A 23,881-nucleotide genomic window follows, 5' to 3' on the forward strand; every position below is an offset into this window, starting at 1 on the left:
TCTATCACTAAACATACTTTATAAAAACCAAGGCCAGGTGCCATGGCTCACACCTGTAATCCTGTAACTAAGCAGCTTAACTTCAAAATACATTTTAAAACGTTTTTTTCCCTTTCTCCTGGGTTTAAAGACGTAACCTTGAAGCAAACTGCAGAAGCTTTTTCCCTTAGTTTTAAAATAGACTCCATGTCCCAGCCCTTTCTCACTGTCTATATTCCCTTCACATTTATCTGACTGCATGCTGGTATCTAATTATCTGCCTACTTAGAAGTTCCAGGGGCTAAACTTGAATCTTGAGTCAGACAGACCAAGCTTGGAGACCCAGCTGCAAAATTCCAGAGATAACTTCAGGGTGGCTAGTCAACAACCCAGCCATTGTTGAGATGACGCCAGCCTGCTGTCCACCTGGACTGGGACCCAAGACAGCCACCAGAACAAGAAACACAGACACTGAGCTCAGCATAATTTTTACATGCTTTCCATATCATGTTTTCTCTTTTTAAAACTTGGCCTTGCCCCTAAAATTCAAAGTAGTTGCATTGGCTGGGAATCTGGCCACTTTCCTATTATTAGTTTTGGCTAATAAAGTCACTTTCTTTTTACGAGACCTGCCTCTTGTTAATTGGACTCTGCATGTGATGAGCAATCCGACTTGTGTTCAGTTACAATCCCAGCACTTTGAGCGGCTGAGGCAGGGAGGTCACTTGAGCTTAGGATTTTGAGACCAGCCTGGGCAACATAGCGAGACCTTGTTTCTTCAAAAAATAAAAAACTTAGCTGGGTGAAGTGGCCTGTGTCTATAGTCCCCGCTACTTAGGAGGCTGAGGTGGGAGAATCGCTTGAGCCTAGGAATTTGAGGCTGCAGTAAGCCATGATCACACCACTGCACTCTAGCCTGGGCAACAGAGCAAGACCCTGTCTCTGAATTTAAAAAATAAATAAAATTTTAAAAGATTTTTAGAAATAAGAACCAAAAAAATTCTGGGACTCTCTGAACTCTTATTTACATTCTAGGTATCTATCATACGATAAGAATTTTAAATATTAAAAAAAATTAGCTGGATGCATAAAATGCACATTGTAGCATTACTTAAGAGTAGGAAAAAATGAAAATAACCTAAATATCAATGACAAGAAGAAATATACCCAATGATGCACTATGATGGTGAGAAAAATAATGGCTCTAAAAACTACTTACAGCAATAATGAAAATGGTTATTTATGGTATAGCATTAAGTAATAAAATTAGGATATCAATTGTTAGTACAATGTGAATACAGCTGTAGAAAAACTCTGGAACGTGTGCACAGGAAAATAAAATGTACTAAACTGTTTACAATAGTTAGGCTGGGAATACAGAATTACAAATAGAATTCTCCCACCTACCCCACCTGTTAAAAAATCTATTGTAGGGTCAAGCGTGGTGGCTCACACCTGTAATCCCAGCACTTTGGGAGGCCAAGGAGGGTGGATCACGAGGTCAGGAGATCAAGACCACCCTGGCTAACACAGTGAAACTCGCTCTGCTAAAAATAAAAAAAAAAATTAGCCGGGAGTGGTGGCATACGCCTGTAGTCCCAGCTACTCTGGAGGCTGAGGCAGGAGAATCACTTCAACCTGGGAGGCAGAGGTTGCAGTTAGCCGAGATCGTGCCACTGCACTCCAGCCTGGGCAACAGAGTGAGACTCAATCTCAAAAAATAAAAAATAAAATCTATTGTCTAAAGAGGTTACTTTTCTATCATAACAAAATACATTGTAAAAAAATAATAATATTAATAAAGTCAGTAGTACCCGGCTGTGTCTTCAGGGTGTCATTTAAAGTTCAAAGAGACAGTGCTTGTACAAAGCAAAGTATTCAAGCCTGACACTCAGGGTTTGGGATCTAGCTCAATCACTGATTGTTTTAGAAGTTTTGGGAAAGAGTATCATGCATTTTCTCTGTGAAAAAATAAAAATATTTAGATGTGTGGATTAGTCAGCAAACCTTTATGAATGGGCATTCATTAACATAACTCTGAAATTTCATTTAAATCATGCAAAACACAAAGACTGCCTATTTCATTTTCTTTCAAGTATGAAAGACAGTAAAGAGCAGGGAGTTTGCCATTTGGAACTGGAAAAAAAATTGCCTATAACATTGTTTCCAGAGCTTGTACTTTTTACCTTAAAAACATGAAAGGCTTCAAACTGGATGTTGGGACTTTTATCCCGAAGGAGGTTCATCATGAGTTTCAGGTTCTCCGGCTTGCTGATGTACTTTGTCATGATGGCAAAGTTGTGGCGGTCCAGGATCAGCTCCCCTAGCAGCTAGAGGAAAACACAAAACCAAAGCTGTAATCTCAGAGCCACCTGACTCAAAATACAGCTCACGTCTTCTCCTGAAAAACAAAATATAAATGTGCATAAGAATGGTGTCAGGAAAAAAATTAGAGTGTCCTTAAGTGCATCTTAAAGCACAGGCATAAACACAGTAGTTATTGAGTAAGTTTTTCACACCGTTTTGCTTATCTCAGTGCTTAGTACCTTTCGTTAGTCGGTCTTAGATGCAGCTCACCTAGAGCTAGGCAGAAACAAATTTATGGTTTTCAATACTTACTTTAATTATCTTGCTTCCCACTAATGTATTGCTGCATAGGCATTCAGGTAGAAGGAATAACAAAATTGGTACCATAATGATGCCTTCTTTACCTGCATAAATGTACACTAGGAGTTCACTATTAAGACAGTTTGTTAAATGACTCTTACATTTCCCCGACTTTTATTATGAAACCTGATATAAAGTCAGAAAAAAATAATTGACCCCAAATCCATATCAAATTTAGTAAGTGCAGCAAGTTTTTATTATAAAGCAAAGCAAAACATTTTTTGGTGACAAATTAATAGTTCCCCAAATACAGCATTACCCTAAACAAAAAATAAAAATACCCAAACTAAGAATAGTTGAAGACCCCCTAGCAACACAGCTGAATGTATTGTTGCTCTATCTCAGAAACTTTTTTTTCTCACCATAATTCTGGAGAACAGAATTACAGCCCCTTGGCTGCTGTAGCAATTCCTAAAGCTTCAGCAGCCAGGGGGCTGAAACACACTGTAACATAATTTTATACAGAAGATATGTTTAGTTTTCAAATGTCCTATTTACTGGACTTTTTCTGAAGGCCTTGGGAGAGTAACACATAGTTACATGGTTACAGAAATCCTGGATGGGAAGAAAAGTGCACATCAAACTGAGGGCCAACTGTCTATCAAAGGAATCCCAGATGTGTGCAAGCATCTGGCTGCCAGTAAACCACCACCTTGCCTCTGATGTACCTTTTGTGTATTTAACATATAAGAAGTAGACAACCTGAGGTTATTTTAATGCATGAAAATAACATTTGTTAAACCTGAAAAAAGGATGACCCCTGTTGGATATTGGCTGGTCACTAGTTATTCTCATACATATGGAATAGCAACCATGTAGTCAAATTGTTAATCTGCATCCTGCTTCATCTTTCTGCAGCTTCTAAAGCTAACCTAACACCTTCTGGAAACTTTCTTTGCTCCTGGTTTCTTACCTTGTGCAGCTTGTTCCTATGCTACCTCTTCTATGGCTCCCTTGCCTTTTGCACTACTTATGCAGCAATTTTCCAAGCTGTATACTTGGATCTGCTATCTTTTATCTCCCAACAGTCTCATCTATACCCATGGGTTCAACTGTAACATCTAGGAGGATGTCTCCCAAATCTACATTTCTAGTCTCAGCTTCTTTCCTAAACTCTGGACCCACATTTCTAACTGCCCACTGGGCAGTCCCACTTGAACACTGCTGGACTGTCACACTTAGCATCTCTAAAAGCAACTCCCTTTCTTCTCTTCATTAATGGCATCAAGAGCTACCCTCCTCCGGTTGGGAAGACAGCTGAAGTCTTCCTTAGCTCCTTTCTTTTCCTTGCTCCTCACATCAAATATCCATCCAAGAACTACCAGTTTTCTGTTTTTAAGTGTTTCTTGAACACCTTTCATTCAATGTTCACAGCCAGTAATCTCATTCAAACCCTCACTACCTTTCAGCTGACCTACTGCCACAGCATGCAAAATGGTCTCTCCTTCAGTCTTGACCTAATCCAATCCATGCTGCACATTTTGTCAAAGAAATCTTCCAAAAATCAGTATTTGTTACCAATTCCACTTAGATTAGAAAGTGAATGAATAAACAAGCAAATTCCTAGATTCCCATAGATTTAGGAAAAAAGTAAACTCATGAAGATGCCGTTCCCAGCCTCTGTGATATGGAATCATTTCTCTTGCTTCCTTTCCTCGGCTCCCTTCCTCCATCTTCCCCGCTCTCCTGTCTCTGTGGCTTTACTTCCCCAGCTCCAAAATCTTGAGAAACACTTTCACCTCTTCTCTGCCTATTCAAACCTGACCCATCCTCTCAGAACTAGCTCAGACGTCATCTTCGGGAAAGCCTTTCCTCTTCTCTACAGTTGACTTTGCTTTGCCTTGTAGTGCAGAGTTATTTGTGACCCTGTTTAAAGAATAAGCTCCATAAGGGCGTGTTTCAAATCCCTACAACCTAACTGTGTGATGTGCCTGGGTATTGTTGGGGAAATAAAAGTCCTACCCACATATCCAGAGCACAATATGGTAACTAATCTCTGAAAGAGACTGCAAACAGACAAAACTGTCCCTTATTACAGTCAAGCAGCTACAATCCATTACATACATATATCCTCAAGCTGAAGGGTAACCTGTCCACGAGGGGAGGACCTGACTACCATTTCTGTGCATTCTTTCATGGTTCACCCTAATGCCCCTAGCAATTGAGGTGACCATTTGTTTTAGCTATTTATCTGAATAATAAAACTTCTTTTATCTCTCTGAGAAGCAAATAGTTGCAGTTTGGAAAACGGTTAAACTCTCCTGGTGACAGGGAAACAGTATTACCTTCCTAGATGCTTATATTTCAAAGGTATGGCTTCCAGACCCTCCAAAAAGCAAAAACAAAAACTAAAAAACTTCTGGGTTGTAAGCCTGTCAAGAGGCTTACTTATCTTCTAAAGATCTATACAGAAAGAATCAAATACTGAATAGACACATATGTATCATATACACACATGTCAAAAGGTTTCAGCAAAAGGAAAATTTCATTTTTAAAAATTTACACACACATAATAAACATTTGTTGAAGCTATATTTATGAGTTAAGTTCAGATTAGGTCACTTCAATTTTTATTACCTGGGAATACCTACATATAAATTCTATCCAATCTATCCTCTGCTAATAGAATTTCATAATTTTTCTGAAACAATTAATTGTGTTAATTCAACACTAAATCTTTTAGTCATTAAATGTTAATCTATTTTAATATTAACAGTGACAAAATGCAGCATTCCAGAATAATACAAAGCACTATAAAGCAATACTATACCAAGTAAATGGAAAACACACATATTTTACTTCTTTAAAATTCTTATTTTGTATGCCTCATAGTACTTAGTTAAGCCATACAGCAAGTGGAAATAAGTTATTTAGAAACTAAAGTGTCTTAATGAAATTGACCAGAGCCCAAAAAATTCCCCAGTTTCCACCAAGCTTCTTTTGAATGATAATCTTTCTTGCTGGTAATTAAATGCCAGGCCTCTGCAGAAGAAAAAAATTCCTAAGCCCTGCCACATGATTAAAAGGAATTTCTCTGTTAATTATTCTTTATTGGCACCAGGAATTAAGCACCCTAAGGCAGTGCAGGAAAATTTAGAATATGATTAACAAAAGGCAGCAGGTAGCAAGTACTTTGGAATCAGAAAATAGCCTAGTACTTAAGACAGTTTATTACTTACAAAGTTGCTACATGATAATCTAACCTCTCTTGTTTCCTGTAATTATGAAACATCTATGTAAAAAGTATTACAGAATCCATTTATATATAAACACCGTTGTGTCAAAATAGAATATACTGCTACCACAGATCTAATTACCAAAAGGAAAAACCAAAATTGCATCAGTGGAGCTTCCAGAACATTTTTCTAGCAAAAAAAAAAAAAAAAAGAGTAAACAATATTTAATGAGCTCGATGTTTATATATGAACTTATTTCACAGTCGTCTACCTTTTTGTTTGCTTGAACAGAGTGATGCAAAATAATTTTGGCAACATCTCTTTCTATAATCTAACATTAAAAAAACCAGCTCTCCAGTAACCATTTTAATACTTTCTGCATTCTTAGGTAATTTATCTGCATTTTGTCAGGCATTTTTTTCAGGGTCCCACCAATGCTTGATTTTACCATGCTATAAATCAGATATCCATGAGACGCCTAACCGTAAAGATTTTAGGCAGGAATGACAGCCAAACGGTATATCTGGGTGAATTAATGAAAAACAGGAAAGATGCCTCGTGAGTAGGCTGAGGCATCTGTAAATAAGTAGGAAATACAAATGGCTTTCTTCCTCCTAATTTGGTTCAATCACCTTAGTTCATACAAATCTCTCAATTTTGATCCAGTATCTGACAGACCCCCACTGAAAAAAAGGAAAGATTTGGAGAATTTATGAGCAACTTCCTATATGCTGGCCCTTCAGAGCACCATCACCTCTGTTTACTACTCCAATTGCCATCTTCCTTCGAGGGCCGCTACTTATTGTACCACGGACAAGCTTATCTCATTTTGGCTATCCTTGTGGAGTCCTACAAATAACGAATTCTTTATGTATGCAGCTGTATAAACAGAATACATCCTTATCTTCATCTGCTCTTAGCAAGCTTTCTGGACATGGGAGAACACAGCACTGAAGTCACTCTCTGCCCAAAGGTCAGTTCCACACACAGTTTGGTCTCATCATTACTGGCTCCAGCACAGACAGCAGCATATCTGTGGGCTTTTTTTCTAGATGGGTCTCCTGGTATGAGTTTCTACACAAAGGGGAAACTCAATAAAAAGTGCCAGATGGCTGGCTGAGAAACACGCAGTGAGGGCACAAATACAAAGGAAACCAAGTCATGGCTGATGCAGGATGGTGGGCAAAGTAAATTGACAAAAAATGTCACACAAAACAGATTGACTTTATTGTCTTAGTTTAAAATTATACCCCAAATTTAGAAGCAAATGCATTGTTCTATGAATGCCATCATCTTGACGTGTAAAAAATAACACAAGTATGTGACACTATATCCCAAACCTAGAAAAAATAGGAAAAAATAATAATACAAGTGTGATGTTTAGCAAGCCGGACCATCATATGAGTTGCTGCGCTAAAAACAGTCAGTTTTATCAACTGCTGGAAACATTCTTTTTGTGGGATTCTGAGTGGGATCTGAAGGGCAGAGATACAACTCTAGTCCACATCTCCCTCCCCTCAGGGGCTCTCCCACCTCTCCTTGGCCACATGGCTGCTTCCAGGCACCATTCCACTGAGGGAGGGAGGGCCACTCATAAATGGATGTGGTCTTACGCTGTTGGGTTCCCTGTCATTTCCACAGCCAGTCAATAGGTGCATATCCTCAAGTAGCAGATGTAACTGGGTTTCACACACACACACACACATACACACACAAACACCCTCATCAAAGGCATCTTAATTTTTCACAAATTTAGCCCTCTGTTTAAAGATAAACTTATCAGAGACTTCACTGATCATCTAGCCGCTCTGGTACACACACCCCTATCTCCCAAGTCACCGCTTTCGGCCTCCTTTCCCTACTTTTCTTTTTAGTACTTAAAACCATCTGAAAACTATGGATTTATTTGTTTATTTGTCTATTGTCTGCTTTCCACCAACAGAATGTGAAGCCCAGAGCTGTTCTTGGCTGTCATGATATGTCTGTAGAATGAGCACATAAATATTTGTTGACTAAATGGAATGTCTTATTACCTCCCTCACACCTCCTTCTCCAATAATTCATCAAACTATGCTATTTACGGGTAATTGAGAATTGATTTTATGTTTGTTTCCAGCTAGCTGCATCGTCTTTTAATCTCTTGCCAGATTCTGTTTCAGTGTAATCCTGGCAGTATTTTAGAAAAGCAAAATTTCGTATATGTGATCATGTAGTCTTCTGACATATCTGTTTGTTAGAGTTGATTTTTAAAAAAATGTATCTTCTAATTCTTAGGGAATGACCATGTTTCATATTTCAGAATCTCTTCTGTAAATATAATGTGAACATGTCATGTTAAGTGGTGGAAGTCTTTTAAGCAACCTACAGGAAAACACTGACTGACGTGAATGCTCAGGGAACGGGACCTGGCGATGAAATATAGTATAAAAAATTCTTTAGGAAAATATGTTACAAATCTGGGAGACAAATGTTTCCCATAAAACAGAAGCCCCATAACATTTCAACTATATAAACATAATTTGATAGTAAAAAATTATTTTATTCTCAAAAATACAGATATTAAGAATTTATCAATTGCTGTGCTTAAAACTTAGAGGGAAGGTTGACTTTTTGCATTTTACGTCTTTTTTTTTTTTTTGAGATGGAGTTCCACTCTTGTTGCCCAGGCTGGAGTGCAATGGCGTGATCTTGGCTCACTGCAACCTCCACCTCCCAGGTTCAAGCGATTCTCCTGCCTCAGCCTCCCAAGTAGCTGAGATTACAGGTGCCTACCACCACGCCCAGCTAATTTTTGTATTTTTAGTAGAGATGGGGTTTTGCCACGTTGGCCAGGCTGGTCTCAAACTCCTGACCTCAGGAGATCCGCCCACCTCGGCCTCCCAAAGTGCTGGGATTACAGGTGTAAGCCAAGAGGCCTGGCCTCAGCAGAAATATTCTAAATTTTACTTATCAGGCACTTACATTGTTACTTCCAAAAGCAAGACAGGACACTTACATTATTTTGCTATAAAATACAGTCATAACATAAAACATAGTAAATACTTCTCAAGTTATAAAAAAAGATATTTTAATTTTTCTGTGTTTGCTCATATACTAATAGACCCATCATTTGCTAATGAGATATCAACTTACGGGGACACTGACTTAAAGAAATTTGATATTACCTTTAAAGACTGTCTCTTAGTAACATAATTCTCAGACTGAAGCAATTTCTCATAGTCTTCAAAAATCTAATGAAAAGAAAATACACATTAGAGTGTAAAAGCAGCAGTGGATTCTCCATATTAGGCTGGCTTGCTTGCTTCTTCAGGAGCAAATTCCCAACTTCTGACCATTTTACCATCCTTCTTTACATGTGAAGACACTGCGGGGAGGTCAAGAATTCTAAGAGATATCGTTCCCTGTTTTATTTTAGTTCTGCAAATTAGAAATTGAATAGATAAAAACCGAGTAATTTTGAGTCCTTCCAATAAATCATTTTGAACAAAACTTCTAGTAAAAGTTGCAAGAGAACTCATTTTATGCCATTTTAAAGAAATCTTTATGTAAGTCGCCTTGCTGGTGGCTATGGGTCCACAATTTGGGAAAATATTGAATACACTTAAGGCCTCACTTGGCAAGCCATAAAGAATCAGGCTGTTCAATTCGCTGCATAAATAGATAAAGAACGAGGCAACCTTTGTTGCGTGACGGCCCAACTGTTCTCTCTGGAGCACTTCGCTGTCACTGGAAGCTGGGGACACTGGTGCATGAAGTCCTGTTTCCTAACATGGTCACCAAACATGGCCTAGCCCTTCAGTTTAACACAGAGTGCTGACATCTGGGGAGGCCCAGCATTCACTTCCACCAGGTGTGGGCACACGGCTCAGAGAGCACTGAAGTGGGAGGAAGGAGCACAGCCATGACGGAGGGCAAGAGATCAGGAACTGACGAGGGTGATAAACTCCCAGCCCTCAGAGAGTCAAGTGCGAGGGGAGTATGTGTGCTGCTGTGTAACGCGGGCAAGCTGTGCACGCTGTCAATCACCGATAGAGAATAAAGTGAAAAGTAAAAACACAAAGGTGTCGCTCACATTAAAATCACAGGAATTATACTCTTTAATATGAATGACTTATTTATTCTATCCTGAAACACAAGGAGAATTTTGTGGATCATTAAATGCATCAGACAAGCCTTGAGATAAATTTGAACAGTAAATATAAAATGCAAATACATGTATATGGTAGGACCCTACTCCCCAGTCCACTAGCTTTATTACTTTAGAGTCACGCACCATGTGCTCCAGTTTCATGGTGTACTGCTAAAGAAATATCAGCCAAAAAAGTCTGAAAGGTTTGAAGGGGCATGAGTTCTCAGAGCTCGTATTCAGGCCAATGCAGGAGCCTCAGCAGCTGTGAAATGACTAAATTACACAAGAAGTGACACATGGATGTAAAAACAAAATTAGGTAAATAAGGAGTCAAAGAGAATGAATTTATTAGTTTCTCAAATTGTCATGTATTATACCTGAATGCAAAGCGTTACTGCACAACACATTTACCTCATTCATTCTATAGGAAAAAATAGTAATTAGTTGATAGTGCAGATTTTTCCATATTATCTTAGCCTTTTAAAACTTTCATTTCTTATAAATGTGACATCTAATGAATCTTTCCTTAACATTCCATTTAGCATATATAGTTACTGAACAACCAAACTATATATTAACAGTTCATTTCCTAAATTCAAAAACAGACAATTTTCTTTTTCTTTTTGAGACTAAGTCTCGCTCTGTCTCCCAGGCTGGAGTGTTGTGACGCGATCTCAGCTCACTGCAACCTCCGCCTCCTGGGTTCAAGCAATTCTCTGCCTCACCCTCCCAAGTAGGTGGGATTACAGGCACCCGGCACCACATCCGGCTAATTTTTGTATTTTTATTAGAGACGGGGTTTCACCATCTTGGCCAGGTTGGTCTTGAACTCCTGACCTCGTGATCCACCCGCCTCTTTCAGTCTTTACATTTTGGGATGCTTCTGCCAATAAAAATTATTCTCATTGCAGTAGAATGAGGTTATCAGAGGCTGAGGAAGGTAGGAGGGAGTGGGGATGAAGAGAGGTTGGTTAATAGGTATAAAAATACAGTCAGAAGAAATAAGTTCTAGTATTCAACAGCACAGTAGGGTGACTATAGTTAATAATCTACTGTATATTTCAAAATAGCTAGAAGAGAAGATTTGCAAAGTTCCCAACACAAAGAAACGATGAATATTTGGGCATCCTGATTACCCTGATGTGATCATTACAAATTGTATGCATATATCAACATATCTAATATATCCCATAAACATGTATAATTATTTTGTATCAATTTAAAAAATCATTCTCCCCTCACATTTTACACTGAAAACAAATACTCTAGTTGATTCTATGGCTATTTCCTTTATAACCTGAGGACATAAAAATTACTTTTGATTTTATAATTATATTGCTAATTCCTAATCTTAAATTGAAGGACACAGGCAAAAATAAAATTTATTTTACTTATAATTAAAAGACAAGCAGTTAAATATTTGTGATTTGAATGTGTGAAGATATACTATTGATAGGTAGAGAAGGCCACACCTTCTCAGCATTTCAGGAGTATGTTGCAACTTTTGTCTAGGATATAAATGATTCAGAGACTCCTTGAGGACTATTACTGATATTTGTTTGCTACCACTGGTCCATATGCCTCTTACGTGCCCAACTACACTGCATACTGTAGGGAAGGCATAAAGTCATAGTTATCATCAAAAATGTACTTCTTTTTGTAAGTACATGTAATTTAATTCAATACTAAAGATTTCAATCAATAAAGTTACTTTACCTTAATTTACTTATTACTACCATAAATATCATATACACAAGAAATTGTTTTTTGCTTTTAACAGACAAAGACAAAGAAATCCACCCACCATACCATATATATAAACATTTAGAATTTCTTGGTTTGGGCATCAATAATAGAAATAGTTAAGTGCTCCTTTAAGACAGCAGATTACATTCCTGCTGTTATGTGTCAGGCACTAGACTGGGTGATGGGGATAGAGTAGTAACATTAACTAACACATGTAAAAATGCCAAAAATCCCAGTAAAAAATAACTCTGGCTGTTGCTAGGATGAGGATCAGAGACTCCACCCTTCCCTAAGTCCTAGTTTAGATGTGTGCTCTCCAACACAGGGCCATATGTGGCTACTGAGCACTTGCAATGTGGCTAGTCCAAACTGAGATGTGCTCTAAGTGTAAAATACACACCAGATCTCAAAGACTCAGCATGAAAAAAGAATGTAAAATAGCTCGATCATTTTTCACTTCATCTTAGCCAAAAGACCGAGAAGCGATGATCATTTTCCATATTGATTGTACATTGGAATAACATTTTTGATATGTTGGGTTAAATAGATTATTAAAATTAATTTCACCTGTTTCTTTTTACCTTTTTGTGTGGCCAACTAGAAAATTTTAAGTTACACAGTGGCTCTCATTTCTGGCTTGCATTATCTTTCTACTGGACAGCACTGAGCTAGAGCATCTGAACCAACACTAGAACAAAACATGTAAAGTTTTCCTTCCAGGTTTGTGCTATATTATACTTTAATCATGCTGCTTCTATTGCTTATACATTTAGTAAAAGCATAGTTGCTCTTGGATGGATCTGTCACCACCAAATGTCTGACACTGCATTAGGTATTAGGAAATTAGTAACAATGATTAAAAACTAATATTGAGTGCTTACTCTGGTCCTGTGCTAAAAACTTTAAATCTTGTCAAATTCCCTCAACAACCGTATGATGCAGGTATTATTACTATCTTCATTTTGCAGTGGGTGTAGTAACCTGCCCAGGGCCACACAGTTAGTAAGGAGGCAGGTCTTGAAGCCAAGCAAGCATGCAGACTCTAAAGTCCATACTGTGCTCTTAACCCGGTGTCCTGCAGATAAGATTCCTGCCTCTTAGCGGGTGCCAGGGCCAGCCAGAAAGATACAGACACACCATAATAATACAAGGTGAAAAATAAGAGGGAGCCAGAGATAGAAAGAGAGAAGGGTACAGGAAGGAGAGGAGAGAGGAGAGAGAGAGAAAGGAGAGAGAGAGAGAGAGATGTATGTTTTGGGAGGGGTGAGATTAGGGAAAGCTTTCTAAAGAGTCATAGTTCAACCAAATCTCAAAAGGATGAGTTGGATTCACTGTCAGGGCAGGAAGTTGCAAGATAAAAAATATTTTTGGTATTTTTACTACTAAGTAAGACTAATTATCAACCAAGTAAAATGATTTATTTTAGTGAGGGTGGGTTCTCTTCCTTTTGGAGTTACCCACTGCCTCCTAAGAGCAACATCGAAGCAAGCAGGTGCTAGTCATTTCTTGGAGCTTCAGAACACAACAGGAAGAGATGTGAAAAAGGTGAAAGCCCTCACCTCCCGCCATCTCAATTTTCCATACAGTTTCCTGATCACCTGGTTTCCAGGCAGACAAATCAGGAGTATGGCTGAATACGATTGATTTCTCTTGTGGATAATTCATAAGGGCAATTGCTCACAGATCTAAGAGGGAGGGAAAGAGAAAGCGGGAAAGTCTTTAAAAATGATTTCTACTTACAGTGTCATAGTTTTGTTCTAAGAAGTCTGCTACCAACACTTTATGTCTGGTTAGTAAATCCTAGAAAAAGAAAAACCAAGTGAAACAAAATCGTTATAGCTATTAATATTACAAATGTCTCTTTTCTAAGGCTTAAGAATATATAAAAGTTGCAGAAGAACATTTTCATTTACACCACAAAATTATTTCCATTCCTAGCTTAACCTAAGATGTGAAATACAAGTTTGTTTCATGTTAGAAAAGAAAAACCCCAGTGTTAAACCTAGTGTTTCAAATTCATATTGTTAGATTTATGATAGAAATAATTTAACTGGTGAAACAAATGGAACTTGAGATGAGTTGACAACTTTTTTTTTTTTGAGATGGAGTCTTGCTCTGTTGCCCAGGCTGGAGTGCAGTGGTGCGATCTCGGCTCACTGCAAGCTCTGCCTCCCGGGTTCATGTCATTCTCCTGCCTCAGCCTCCCAAGTAGCTGGGACTACAGGCGCCCACCACCACACCTGGCTAATTTTTGTTTTTGTATTTTTAGCAGGGATGGGGTTTCACCGTTTTAGCCAGGATGGTCTCTATCTCCTGACTTCGTGATCCGCCCACCTTGGCCTCCCAAAGTGTCTTAACTTTTAAAATGAAGGCGCTTTGGATACTGGAAGCATAGGACTGACATTTAGCAGTGTCAAACCAGTATTGTTCCCGCTCTTGGATTAATGGGATATGAGGTGGTGTGCAAGTTACTGAGTAGCACAATGCATCCTTTCAAAATTGAAGATGAGTAGCCCTATCTTATGGCAGATATAAACTTGCAGAAAACTGAACGAAAGCATGAAGAAACATTTGACTGTCTTCAACTCATACCTAAATTATATCCTTAATTCACTTTAATGTTGTAGGAAAACAAGCCTCACTTAATCCCTTTTATATGCTTAGAGGCTAAATACTCTGTCTAGGTGCCATGAAAAATTTAATTAAAAACATAACAAGAATTTAAAAGTTTTCCAAAACAAATTCTTTTACTTTAATACATATTTAATTATAATTTCCTAAAAGCATATAGAACGTACACAACATAACCTCACAAAGAAAAGGTAGATAACAACCATAATAAAACCCACTTATTTCTACTTTAATTTTTTTAAAAAGTAAAATATTTAAAGCATTGCATAGTATAATTTTCAAGTTCAAAAATAGTAAGTGTGACTCTTAATTCCCTATTGCTATCACACAACTTGATCAACCACTGGCCCTATCAGTTGGAAACGTGGGTCCCCCCCCCACTGCCTCCCGGTGGAGCAGAGCACTCATTACCATTCTGAAACTGAAGTTCTAAAATGGAAAACCATTTACAGGGGTTCCATTCCCGCCCTGTCAAAGGTCTTGATTCAAACTAGTTCCTACATCAGGGGACCCTTGAAAGACTAAGGTAGTTCCACAGGATCCTTTGAGGTCCCTACTCTTTTTTGTAAAGGATAATATTGGTGTCCTGTTTTCAAGCACCCCTCCCCTACATCATAGAAACCCCATGAGCAGTAATAGGAATTTTCTGAGCTGAACCAGGGTAGAGGGAGCCCCCTCTATGGGCTGCAGCAGACACTGTGGATTGCTGCACCCGTGGGAGTTCTCCACCTGCTTCAACTGTCATCAGCCTTGAAAGTGAGGCCTGGGTTCCCCACACTGCAGGCCCAGTGCACACAGCTCCAGTGGCAACAAAAAGAGCAGGTTACAGATCAGTGCTGCCTAGAAAGCCTGTGTCATACATGAGTGTTACCCCCAAGAAAAAGGGATCAGGAGGGAGTTAGGTTAAAACCAACATTTTCAAATTCCAAGGGCAAAACAAACCTTGAAACAGCTTAAAAATCCAGTATTAGGAAACCATAATAGGGTGGGGTAGAATTCCTCCAGCATATATATATATATATATATATATATATATATATAAAATGGATACAGTCAATAAACAATGCACACATTCCCTCTCTCACACCCACATTTCCACTCCAGTGTGTGATAGGATTGATATATAGATATACCTTCAAATTTATGTACACAATAAATGTATGTACAAACCACATATACATACACACAGGTTTAAGTACATATAATACAGAGATAAATATAATTGCTGCATTATAGATCACATAATTGAGTGAAAAAAAAAAAAAAAAAAAAGCTAGGATCCTACCCAAGAAGGAAAAGACAGAAAATTGTGAAGGAAAATAAAGTTCAAACTCTAAAGAATTTAGAATTTAAAAGCCTTATTTCAAATAGTGTACTCTTTCATCCTACCTCCTAACAATTCTGTTTTGAGAGGCCTACGTTTTGCATAGTATAACTATTATGCTGAAAATCTGATATCAATATTTTTAATGAATACTGCTTGGGAGAAACTCGGGGTGGAGTGAGAGAGACAATTGCAGGGACATAAAAGGCTGAGGAGCCAGTGACAGCTGCTGTTTAGAGGGCTGACTGTGCTGGGGAGTGAACCGAGCACTTTGCAAATGCAGTTTCTGATCTTCACAAGTCCGTGAAAAAGGGATGATTTTCTTCATTTCAGATGTGGAAAATAAAACTCAAAGGTTAACTAAATTGCTCAAGGACATCCAGCTTACCAGGCGGCAGAGAAAGACGGAATTCAAACCACTTCTATTATGGGAATTTTTAGAGGGAGGGATGAAAGAGATTATGGTTGTAAGGAATCCTTTTTTGGGAAAGGACTTTTGGTAGAAAAATCTATGCCAAAATCATAAACTAACAATGTTACAATATTAATAACTAAACTGAGCAACAGTCCCTTTAAGAGCTCAAAACCAAAAAGATGAGAGTAGGAGATTATAAAAACCCAAAGCCAATGTCAAAATCCAGTAAATCAACCAACCAAACAAAACCCTTTGAAACCAGCTACTTAAAAAAAAAAAAAAAAGTGATTTGTTACATTATATTAACCATAAGCATTTGGTAAAATATAGAAAACTGGTGTTTCCAATACTGGCAGCACACTAGAAAACTTTTTATGATTATTTAGATTTTAAAGGATTGACTTAAATTCAATGGAAAATTGGCTTAAATACAAATCAAAACATCATTATTTACTTTTGATTCAATATTGTTGCTGAAAATTAAATTGGGCTGAATATATGACAGCAAAAAATTACTACCAAGTACATTTTTTTCTATCAAATGTTTAAAAACCTTTGGGGAAATTTTCAGAAATACATATTAAGTATTTGCTTTCCCCCTCTATTGGCATTTGTTCTATGTTTGTAATTATATGAAGGCTTACTGGTGTTTTTTTCAAAAATGAATTTACTTGTTTCCATGACAGCAAAGAGCCATCTGATAGGAAAGGGAAAAAACATGGGACTGTAGTGTCTATTATTAGCAAACACCTCCTTAGTAGTTTAAACACAGACATTTTGGTAGAAAGAAATGGAATCATCCTTTGTATCTAATGTCATTCTTCATGTTGGATGCAACCGAGGCCTATCGCACCACTAGCTCTAGATCCACCTTTTGGGGGGTTCATCTCTAGCTGCTGTACAATTTTTGTCTTCCTGGGTAAGACACAGCCACTCCTGGGGTTTCCAACACTCCTGAGCCTGGAGTCATGCTGCCCTCACCGCCCCTCCCTCCACCTAGCAGTCACTTCCAGGAATCTGTTCCCAAGCCCTTCCTCCTTCTTTTCCTTCCTTCCTTCCCTCACTTGGCTGTTCTCCTGAAATTTCGGTTTCCTTACTCCAAGCTTCCCACTGTTTATACTCTGCCTCTCATTAATTCCCCTTCTTCCCTTCTCTTTCTTTCCCTGGCCCTTTTGTCTACCCAGACCTCCCCTGTGGGCTCCTCCTCTCTTCCCTGCTTTCCTTAGGGAGACTATAGGAGGCTGGCAGGCTGAATGGAGGCCTGTGGACACTGGAGCAGGCTGTGAACTCCTTCCCTTCAAACCTGGAGGCTAGAGGCCTTTTGTTGGTTGCAGGTTTGCCTGAGGCATTGCGGTTGCTTTCCTTTGTTGTCTCAGGCAATTCAGTGCTGGTCCGAAACTGCACACCTCCTGCTTATGACAACAAAAGTGCCACAGTGGCCTGGCACAGTGGCTCACATCTGTAATCCTGGCACTTTGCAGGGGCCAAGGCAGGCGGATGGCTTGAGGTCAGGAGTTCGAGGCCAGCCTGGCCAACAGGGCAAAACCCCATCTCTACTAAAAATGCAAAAATTAGCCAGGCATGGTGGTATGCGCCTGTGGTCCCAATTACCTGGGAGGCTGATGTAGGAGGATCACGAGAGCCTGGGAGGTCGAGGCTGCAATGAGCTGAGATTGCACCACTGCAATCCAGCCTAGGTGAGGGAGTGAGGCCTTGTCTCAAAAAGTGCCACAGTTAACTGGGCTCACCCTGCTTCTAGGCAGCTGTTAACAACCAGCTGCTGTTGCTTAAGCCTACCCTGGAATCCACCCCCAGCCCACCCCAAGTGGCTTCCAAATATTCCCATCATTATCAAACAGTATTCTCCCTCCAGAGTTCTTGTCGATTAGATTTTCCTTCGCTCCCTGTATTTCCAGAGATGGCCTGGTTGCCTTTACAGATCGTGTCCCAGGCCGCTGTCAGGACCCGCCTCTCCCTTAACCACCCACCACTCTTTGGTCTTCTCCAACACAACAAATCCCTCTGACGGCCCAGCTGCAGGCTCCGCCTCCACGGAGACCACGCCCCATCCCTCACCTCTGCCAGGCATTCTTCTCCCTAAGTCCCAGCTTCCTTCTGCCCCACTGACATCTCCTGCCCTTTACCACTCTCTGACACTCTCTCACACTTTCTGTGACCATGTGAGCTAATATACCTTTCAACAGACTTATGGCACCTTCTTAGAACAGGCTGGGTAACTTCCTAGTCTGCAGATAATAGGCAGTTTTCAGCACAGCAAACCACTGCTTTCCCCTTTTTCCACCTCTGGAGAGCTATTTAAAAGAACTATTTATCATCTAAGTCATAGGCAACTTTTAATCACTGTTCATAAAGTAATAAGATTGGAATATGTATTAATATTAGTATATGGACTATATCAATATTATTGAAATACATATTTAAGATAATATATAAAAAATAAAAATTCATACATGGATTACAATTAAGAAAACTTGTAAAAAAGTTACATATCTATATCCTGAAAAAAGTATAAATTAATTTGGAGTTATGTAGATAGAACAATTAAATTGCTAAAATGCTTTTAAAGAAATGAATCTGAATACATATATATACATTTAAATGAGTCTTATCTACTTTTTCGACCTGAAAACCTGTTTTTTTCAATGATGTTGTTACATTGACAGTTTATAACATTTTTTGAACTTCTCTTCTAAAATGGCTTCAGAGCTGATTTGGTAGACATTGAAGAAAATCATATCTATTTTATTTCTATTTATATCTTAAAATTATTTTTATTATCATTATTATCCCCCCAAAATAATTCTAGCTAACTTGATCACCCACTTTATACACTAAACGGAATGTCAAATAGGCTTTTGTTTCCAAAACTTTTATCTGTCCTTGAAAGATAAAAGTTTGCCATTACTGAAAAATGAGCACGTAATACACATTGATATCAACTTCAATATATGTTAAATAATAGCAGGATGATAAGCCTAAGTAACTGGTTTTCTAAAATAGAAACCTTGAATGTAACATCACTCATTAAATGAATAAGTTTTGGTATGTTTGTCTGCAAATTAGCTGCACTCTTTTCTGATATATTCTCTGAGTATTTTTTTTTTTATGATAAAACACAGAAACCAAAAGTAAAATGGTTGTCAGGTGCTGGAGGGAGGAGGAAATGGGGAGTTATTGTTTAATAAGTATAGAGGTAGAGTTTGAATTTTTCAAAATAAAAAAGTTCTGGTAGTTGGTTACCTAACAATGTGAATATACTGCATCCTATGATTTCCTGCATAGTGACAAAGTAGATAATACATGATTAGACTATAGATGATTATGAAAAAACGACAGTATAATTTATTGTTTCACCATGTGGACATTTAAAAATTACATTCATAAAATAACATGATGTCCTTCACATTCAAAGATGTAATTCTCCATCTCCCCTCACTACCTAGTTCCTTTCCCCAGAATTAATCACTGTTGCTGTTTCCTATGCATCCTTGCAGAGGTATTCAGTGCATATATACCTTAAGTGGAAGCTTAAGCCCCGTAATCTGTTTTTAACATAAATGGCAGCACGCCACACACAGAGCGCTACATATTCCTCTTGCCACGTAACCGTATATACTGGAATTCAGTCCATGTGAGCTTGTGACAAATAGTTTGAGCTGTTTTCCTGCAATAGGACAGACTGGCCTCATGAGCTGCATTCTATTTACAGATGCCTCTTATGATCCACATCATACAAGGCTGGCTACGCTGAGGGCTAGGAAATAAAATTTCTTGCTTTTTAAAATTAAATTGCCTCTTCAGAGGCCAAGTGACTATAAATTGACCTAGCTGATTTGGAAAAAAAAATTACCTTAAAAGTAGCAAAGGCATCTGAAGCAATATCAAATGTTGACAACTCCACATACTTAAAGAAATCTCTGAATTGATTAGAAAAGAGGATGATTTTGGCAAGCGGTTCATGTCGAATACATTCTCTCAGCATAATCCCACAACGTAAGGCAATCTGTGGGGCTTCATATCTAAAGCGTAAACAAGAGAGAAATAGAGAATTCTGTTATCCTATTAAAATAATATTAATAGCATCAAAAGAACCATTTCAATACTGCTGTTAATGGAAACACACATACCACTTGTCACGGTTCATTCAATACGCTCTGAAGATCTACTATGTGCCTGGCACTATTCCAGACATATTCTGGAATTTGAGTGTATTCTGAAACACTCAGATACACTCAAATATGAACGTGGTGACAGCTGGGGGTAGGGGGGATGAGGCAGAATGTAAACAATGAAAAGATAATTTCATATATTGAGAAGTGCTGTGAAAACTGATGACAATGAAATACGCCACATTATAAAGGTGACTACTTAATTGTGTGTGTGTGTGTGTGTGTGTGTGTGTGTGTGTGAGTGACTACTTAAGTTACTTTACTTCAGACTAAAGTAAAGGGCAAAATGTTCCAGGCAAAGGGAAGTAACTGTGCAAAGGCTCCATGGCAAGAACAGGCTTAGCGAAACAGAGAAGGAGAAATAAGGCCTGCATGATTTGATTGTAGGGGAAGAACCGTGAGTGGTGTGAAATGAGGCAAGGGTGGAGAGAAGGGCAGGGGCCAGATCAGATACAGCTTTGTCAGCTAAGGTAAGCAGTGTGGTTTTATTTTAAGTGTAATGTGAAGCCTTTGGAGAGTTTAAAGCAAGAAATCGACAAGGCTAACTTATGATTTAAAAAGATCACTCTGGCTTCTTGTTGAGAATATCTGTAAAACAGCAGGAGATATATAAGAATGGGAGCAGAACCCAGGAGAGGGGACAGGGGCTTGGCCTGGGGTGGCAGGAGCAGAACAGAGGACTGTGGGCAGGTGATGGATACTGTTTGGAGGAAGAGTCAACAGGACTTGCTGATGATGTAGCTGGACTTGGGTGAGGGAATAAATTTGGAAACCAGGAATTCAAGAATGATTCCTATGTTTTTGACTTGAATCACTGGGTGGGTGGTGGTGCTATTTATTAAGATGAATAAACTAGTAGAGGAACAAGTTAGTAAAGAAATTAAGAGTTTAGGCCGGGCGCGGTGGCTCAAGCCTGTAATCCCAGCACTTTGGGAGGCCGAGACGGGTGGATCACAAGGTCAGGAAATCGAGACCATCCTGGCTAACATGGTGAAACCCCGTCTCTACTAAAAAATACAAAAAACTAGCTGGGCAAGGTGGTGGGTGCCTGTAGTCCCAGCTACTCGGGAGGCTGAGGCAGGAGAATGGCGTAAACCCGGGAGGCAGAGCTTGCAGTGAGCTGAGATCCGGCCACTGCACTCCAGCCTGGGCCATAGAGCAAGACTCCATCTCAAAAAAAAAAAAAAAGAAAGAAAGAAATTAAGAGTTTGTGGTTGACCACATTAGTTTTGAGATGGCTGATATCTAAGTAGAAGTGTCTCCTTGGCAGTAGGATACACCTATCTGGAGTTTAGGAAAAAAATAGGGGAGACCTATATAAATATATGATTTGCATGCAATAGGTGTGGATTGATTGACTCACTTAAATCCTAAGTGGAATCATGGCTCACAGCAAAAAATATGTTAGACAAACAAAACATCTACTGTGTGAAACAATTCAGGACTGGCATACTAGATTGGTTCCATTTCTAACACAACAACAATCTCTCAAAGTCAAATTCAATCTCTAAGTAAATTTAAGATATATTCTAGTGTGTGATAAGATTTTAAGAAAATGAATAATGCTTAGCCCAAGTACAACAAGCCCTGTATTGAAATAATACAGTTGACAATTGTGTGATAAATATAGAAAGAATAGAACAAAGAAAGATATAGTTGTGATACACTGGGAAGTGAGCAGAGTATAGGGCCACCCCCCAAAAAATCTGGTGGGGCATGACTGCTCACTCCAATACTCCCAGCACTTTGGGAGGCTGAGGTGGATGGACTGCTTAAGCTCAGGAGTTCGAGACCAGCCTGGCCAACAAGGTTGACTTTACAAAAAATTAAAAAATAAAAAAATTAGCTGAGACCCTGACTTTACAAAAACTAAAAAAATTAGCTGGGCATGGTGGCACACACCTGTAGTCCCAGCTACTCAGGAAGCTGAGGAGGGAGGATTGCTTGACCCTGGAAAGTTAAGTGAGACTCTGTCTCCAAAAAATATAAAAATAAAATAAAATTTGACCATATTTTTAAAGAGATATCATTGACCATTTCAACTGAATACTAGTTTTTATGATACTTTTATGGTACTATAAAACTTTAAGATATTTTATTACTCATCAACTACTAGCAACAACATTTTGTTGAACAATAAGTAATGAACTATTCTTTATAAGATTATAGAATTTTCATGAAAGACAGATTCAAGAATAAAGATTGAATTGAGGAAACAGACTACTTTCCAATATCAAATTTACAAATATTAGTAGAAGAAACAGCAAACAAAGATACCAGGGTGGTATTTATTCATTTTTGTCCTGTTTATGCTGAATGATATTCACAAATATTATTTGAATATTTCCTGAATAACTCGCAGTAACATTAAATGCTAATATATTCAGATAGTCATGATTCTTTGTAGCATATAAGCAATGCCAATTTATAGTGCTAGTAATTTCTCTTTTTTTTTTTTTTTTTTTTTTGAGACGGAGTCTCGCCCTGTCGCCCAGGCTGGAGTGCAGTGGCCGGATCTCAGCTCACTGCAAGCTCCACTTCCCAGGTTTACACCATTCTCCTGCCTCAGCCTCCCAAGTAGCTGGGACTATAGGCGCCTGCCACCTCGCCCGGCTAGTTTTTTTTGGTATTTTTTAGTAGAGACGGGGTTTCATCGTGTTAGCCAGGATGGTCTCGATCTCCTGACCTTGTGATCCGCCCGTCTCGGCCTCCCAAAGTGCTGGGATTACAGGCTTGAGCCACCGCGCCCGGCCTGTAATTTCTCTTAATAGAAAAACCTGAAACTCAGGCTACTGGCTCACAAGGAACAGTTATCAGGTGGGGTCTTATTAAAGATGTTGTAAAGAGGGGTATATGTTCTGAAATGTAAAGGAGAAAAGCGCTGTCATTTATTGATAGAGTACTCAAGAGAGTATAAAATAAAGGCTGTTGGCCTAGAGAAAGAATCTAAGGGAAGGACAATTAAAATCCAGATTTATTGATTAGTAAGATATGTGTGGACTTTTGTAATTTGGCCCTAACCTTAACTTTTCAGTTTCATCTCCCATCACATTCGTTACTTCCCTGGAGCCCCTCATTCCCTCAATTGAAATGCCCTTCTCCTTACATTCCCATGACTGAGATGCTTCTCGTCTTTCAAGGCTTGGTTCAAATGCCACCTCCCCCTTGAAGCCTTTCTTACTCACTACGATTCAGGATTATTCTCTCTGCCCTTCACACTCATACAGCAGCTTGTCTGTAATTTCTCTTTAACACTTTTTTCATTCGGTATTATGTTATACGGCAGTAAATTGCTATAGGCCTATTTTCTTCACTTCATGACAATCAATTTAATTGTTGGGGCTATGCTTTACTTATCCTGTTACCTTCTCCTCTCCTCCCCTATCCCCATCTCCATTTGGTGTCTATGTCATTGATTGCTACTTTCTCCTGCCCCTACCCCAGTCTCCAAAGAGTGCCTAGTATAATGTTGTTCACAAAGCATGCATATAATGAATTTAATGAACCTCAAACTGAAGAAATGTCTTAATACTACTCTAATGAGAGTCAAACTCTGACTTATACAAAATATGCATCATCTCTGGCCAACATTTTCTCATTTCTTAATTCAATTTCCAAACTAAG

The 23,881-nt window shown here is 38.7% G+C and overlaps 1 protein-coding gene across 6 annotated transcripts in view; it reads right to left on the reverse strand.

Moving 5' to 3' along the window:
• Nucleotides 1-23,881, reverse strand: part of CAB39L (calcium binding protein 39 like) — a 141,636-nt gene that overhangs the window by 24,774 nt on the left and 92,981 nt on the right. For all 6 annotated transcript variants that reach the window (XM_037986682.2, XM_037986684.2, XM_037986681.2 and 3 more), the window contains 4 exons: nt 19,939-20,107; nt 13,438-13,497; nt 8,987-9,052; nt 2,166-2,309 (listed from right to left, as the gene is read on the reverse strand). In XM_037986682.2, the coding sequence (XP_037842610.1) occupies nt 2,166-2,309; nt 8,987-9,052; nt 13,438-13,497; nt 19,939-20,107 (439 nt within the window). The remainder of the gene's footprint in view (nt 1-2,165; nt 2,310-8,986; nt 9,053-13,437; nt 13,498-19,938; nt 20,108-23,881) is intronic.

The sequence above is a fragment of the Chlorocebus sabaeus genome, chromosome 3, assembly GCF_047675955.1.
Source record: "Chlorocebus sabaeus isolate Y175 chromosome 3, mChlSab1.0.hap1, whole genome shotgun sequence".
Classification (NCBI taxonomy): Eukaryota; Metazoa; Chordata; class Mammalia; order Primates; family Cercopithecidae; genus Chlorocebus; species Chlorocebus sabaeus.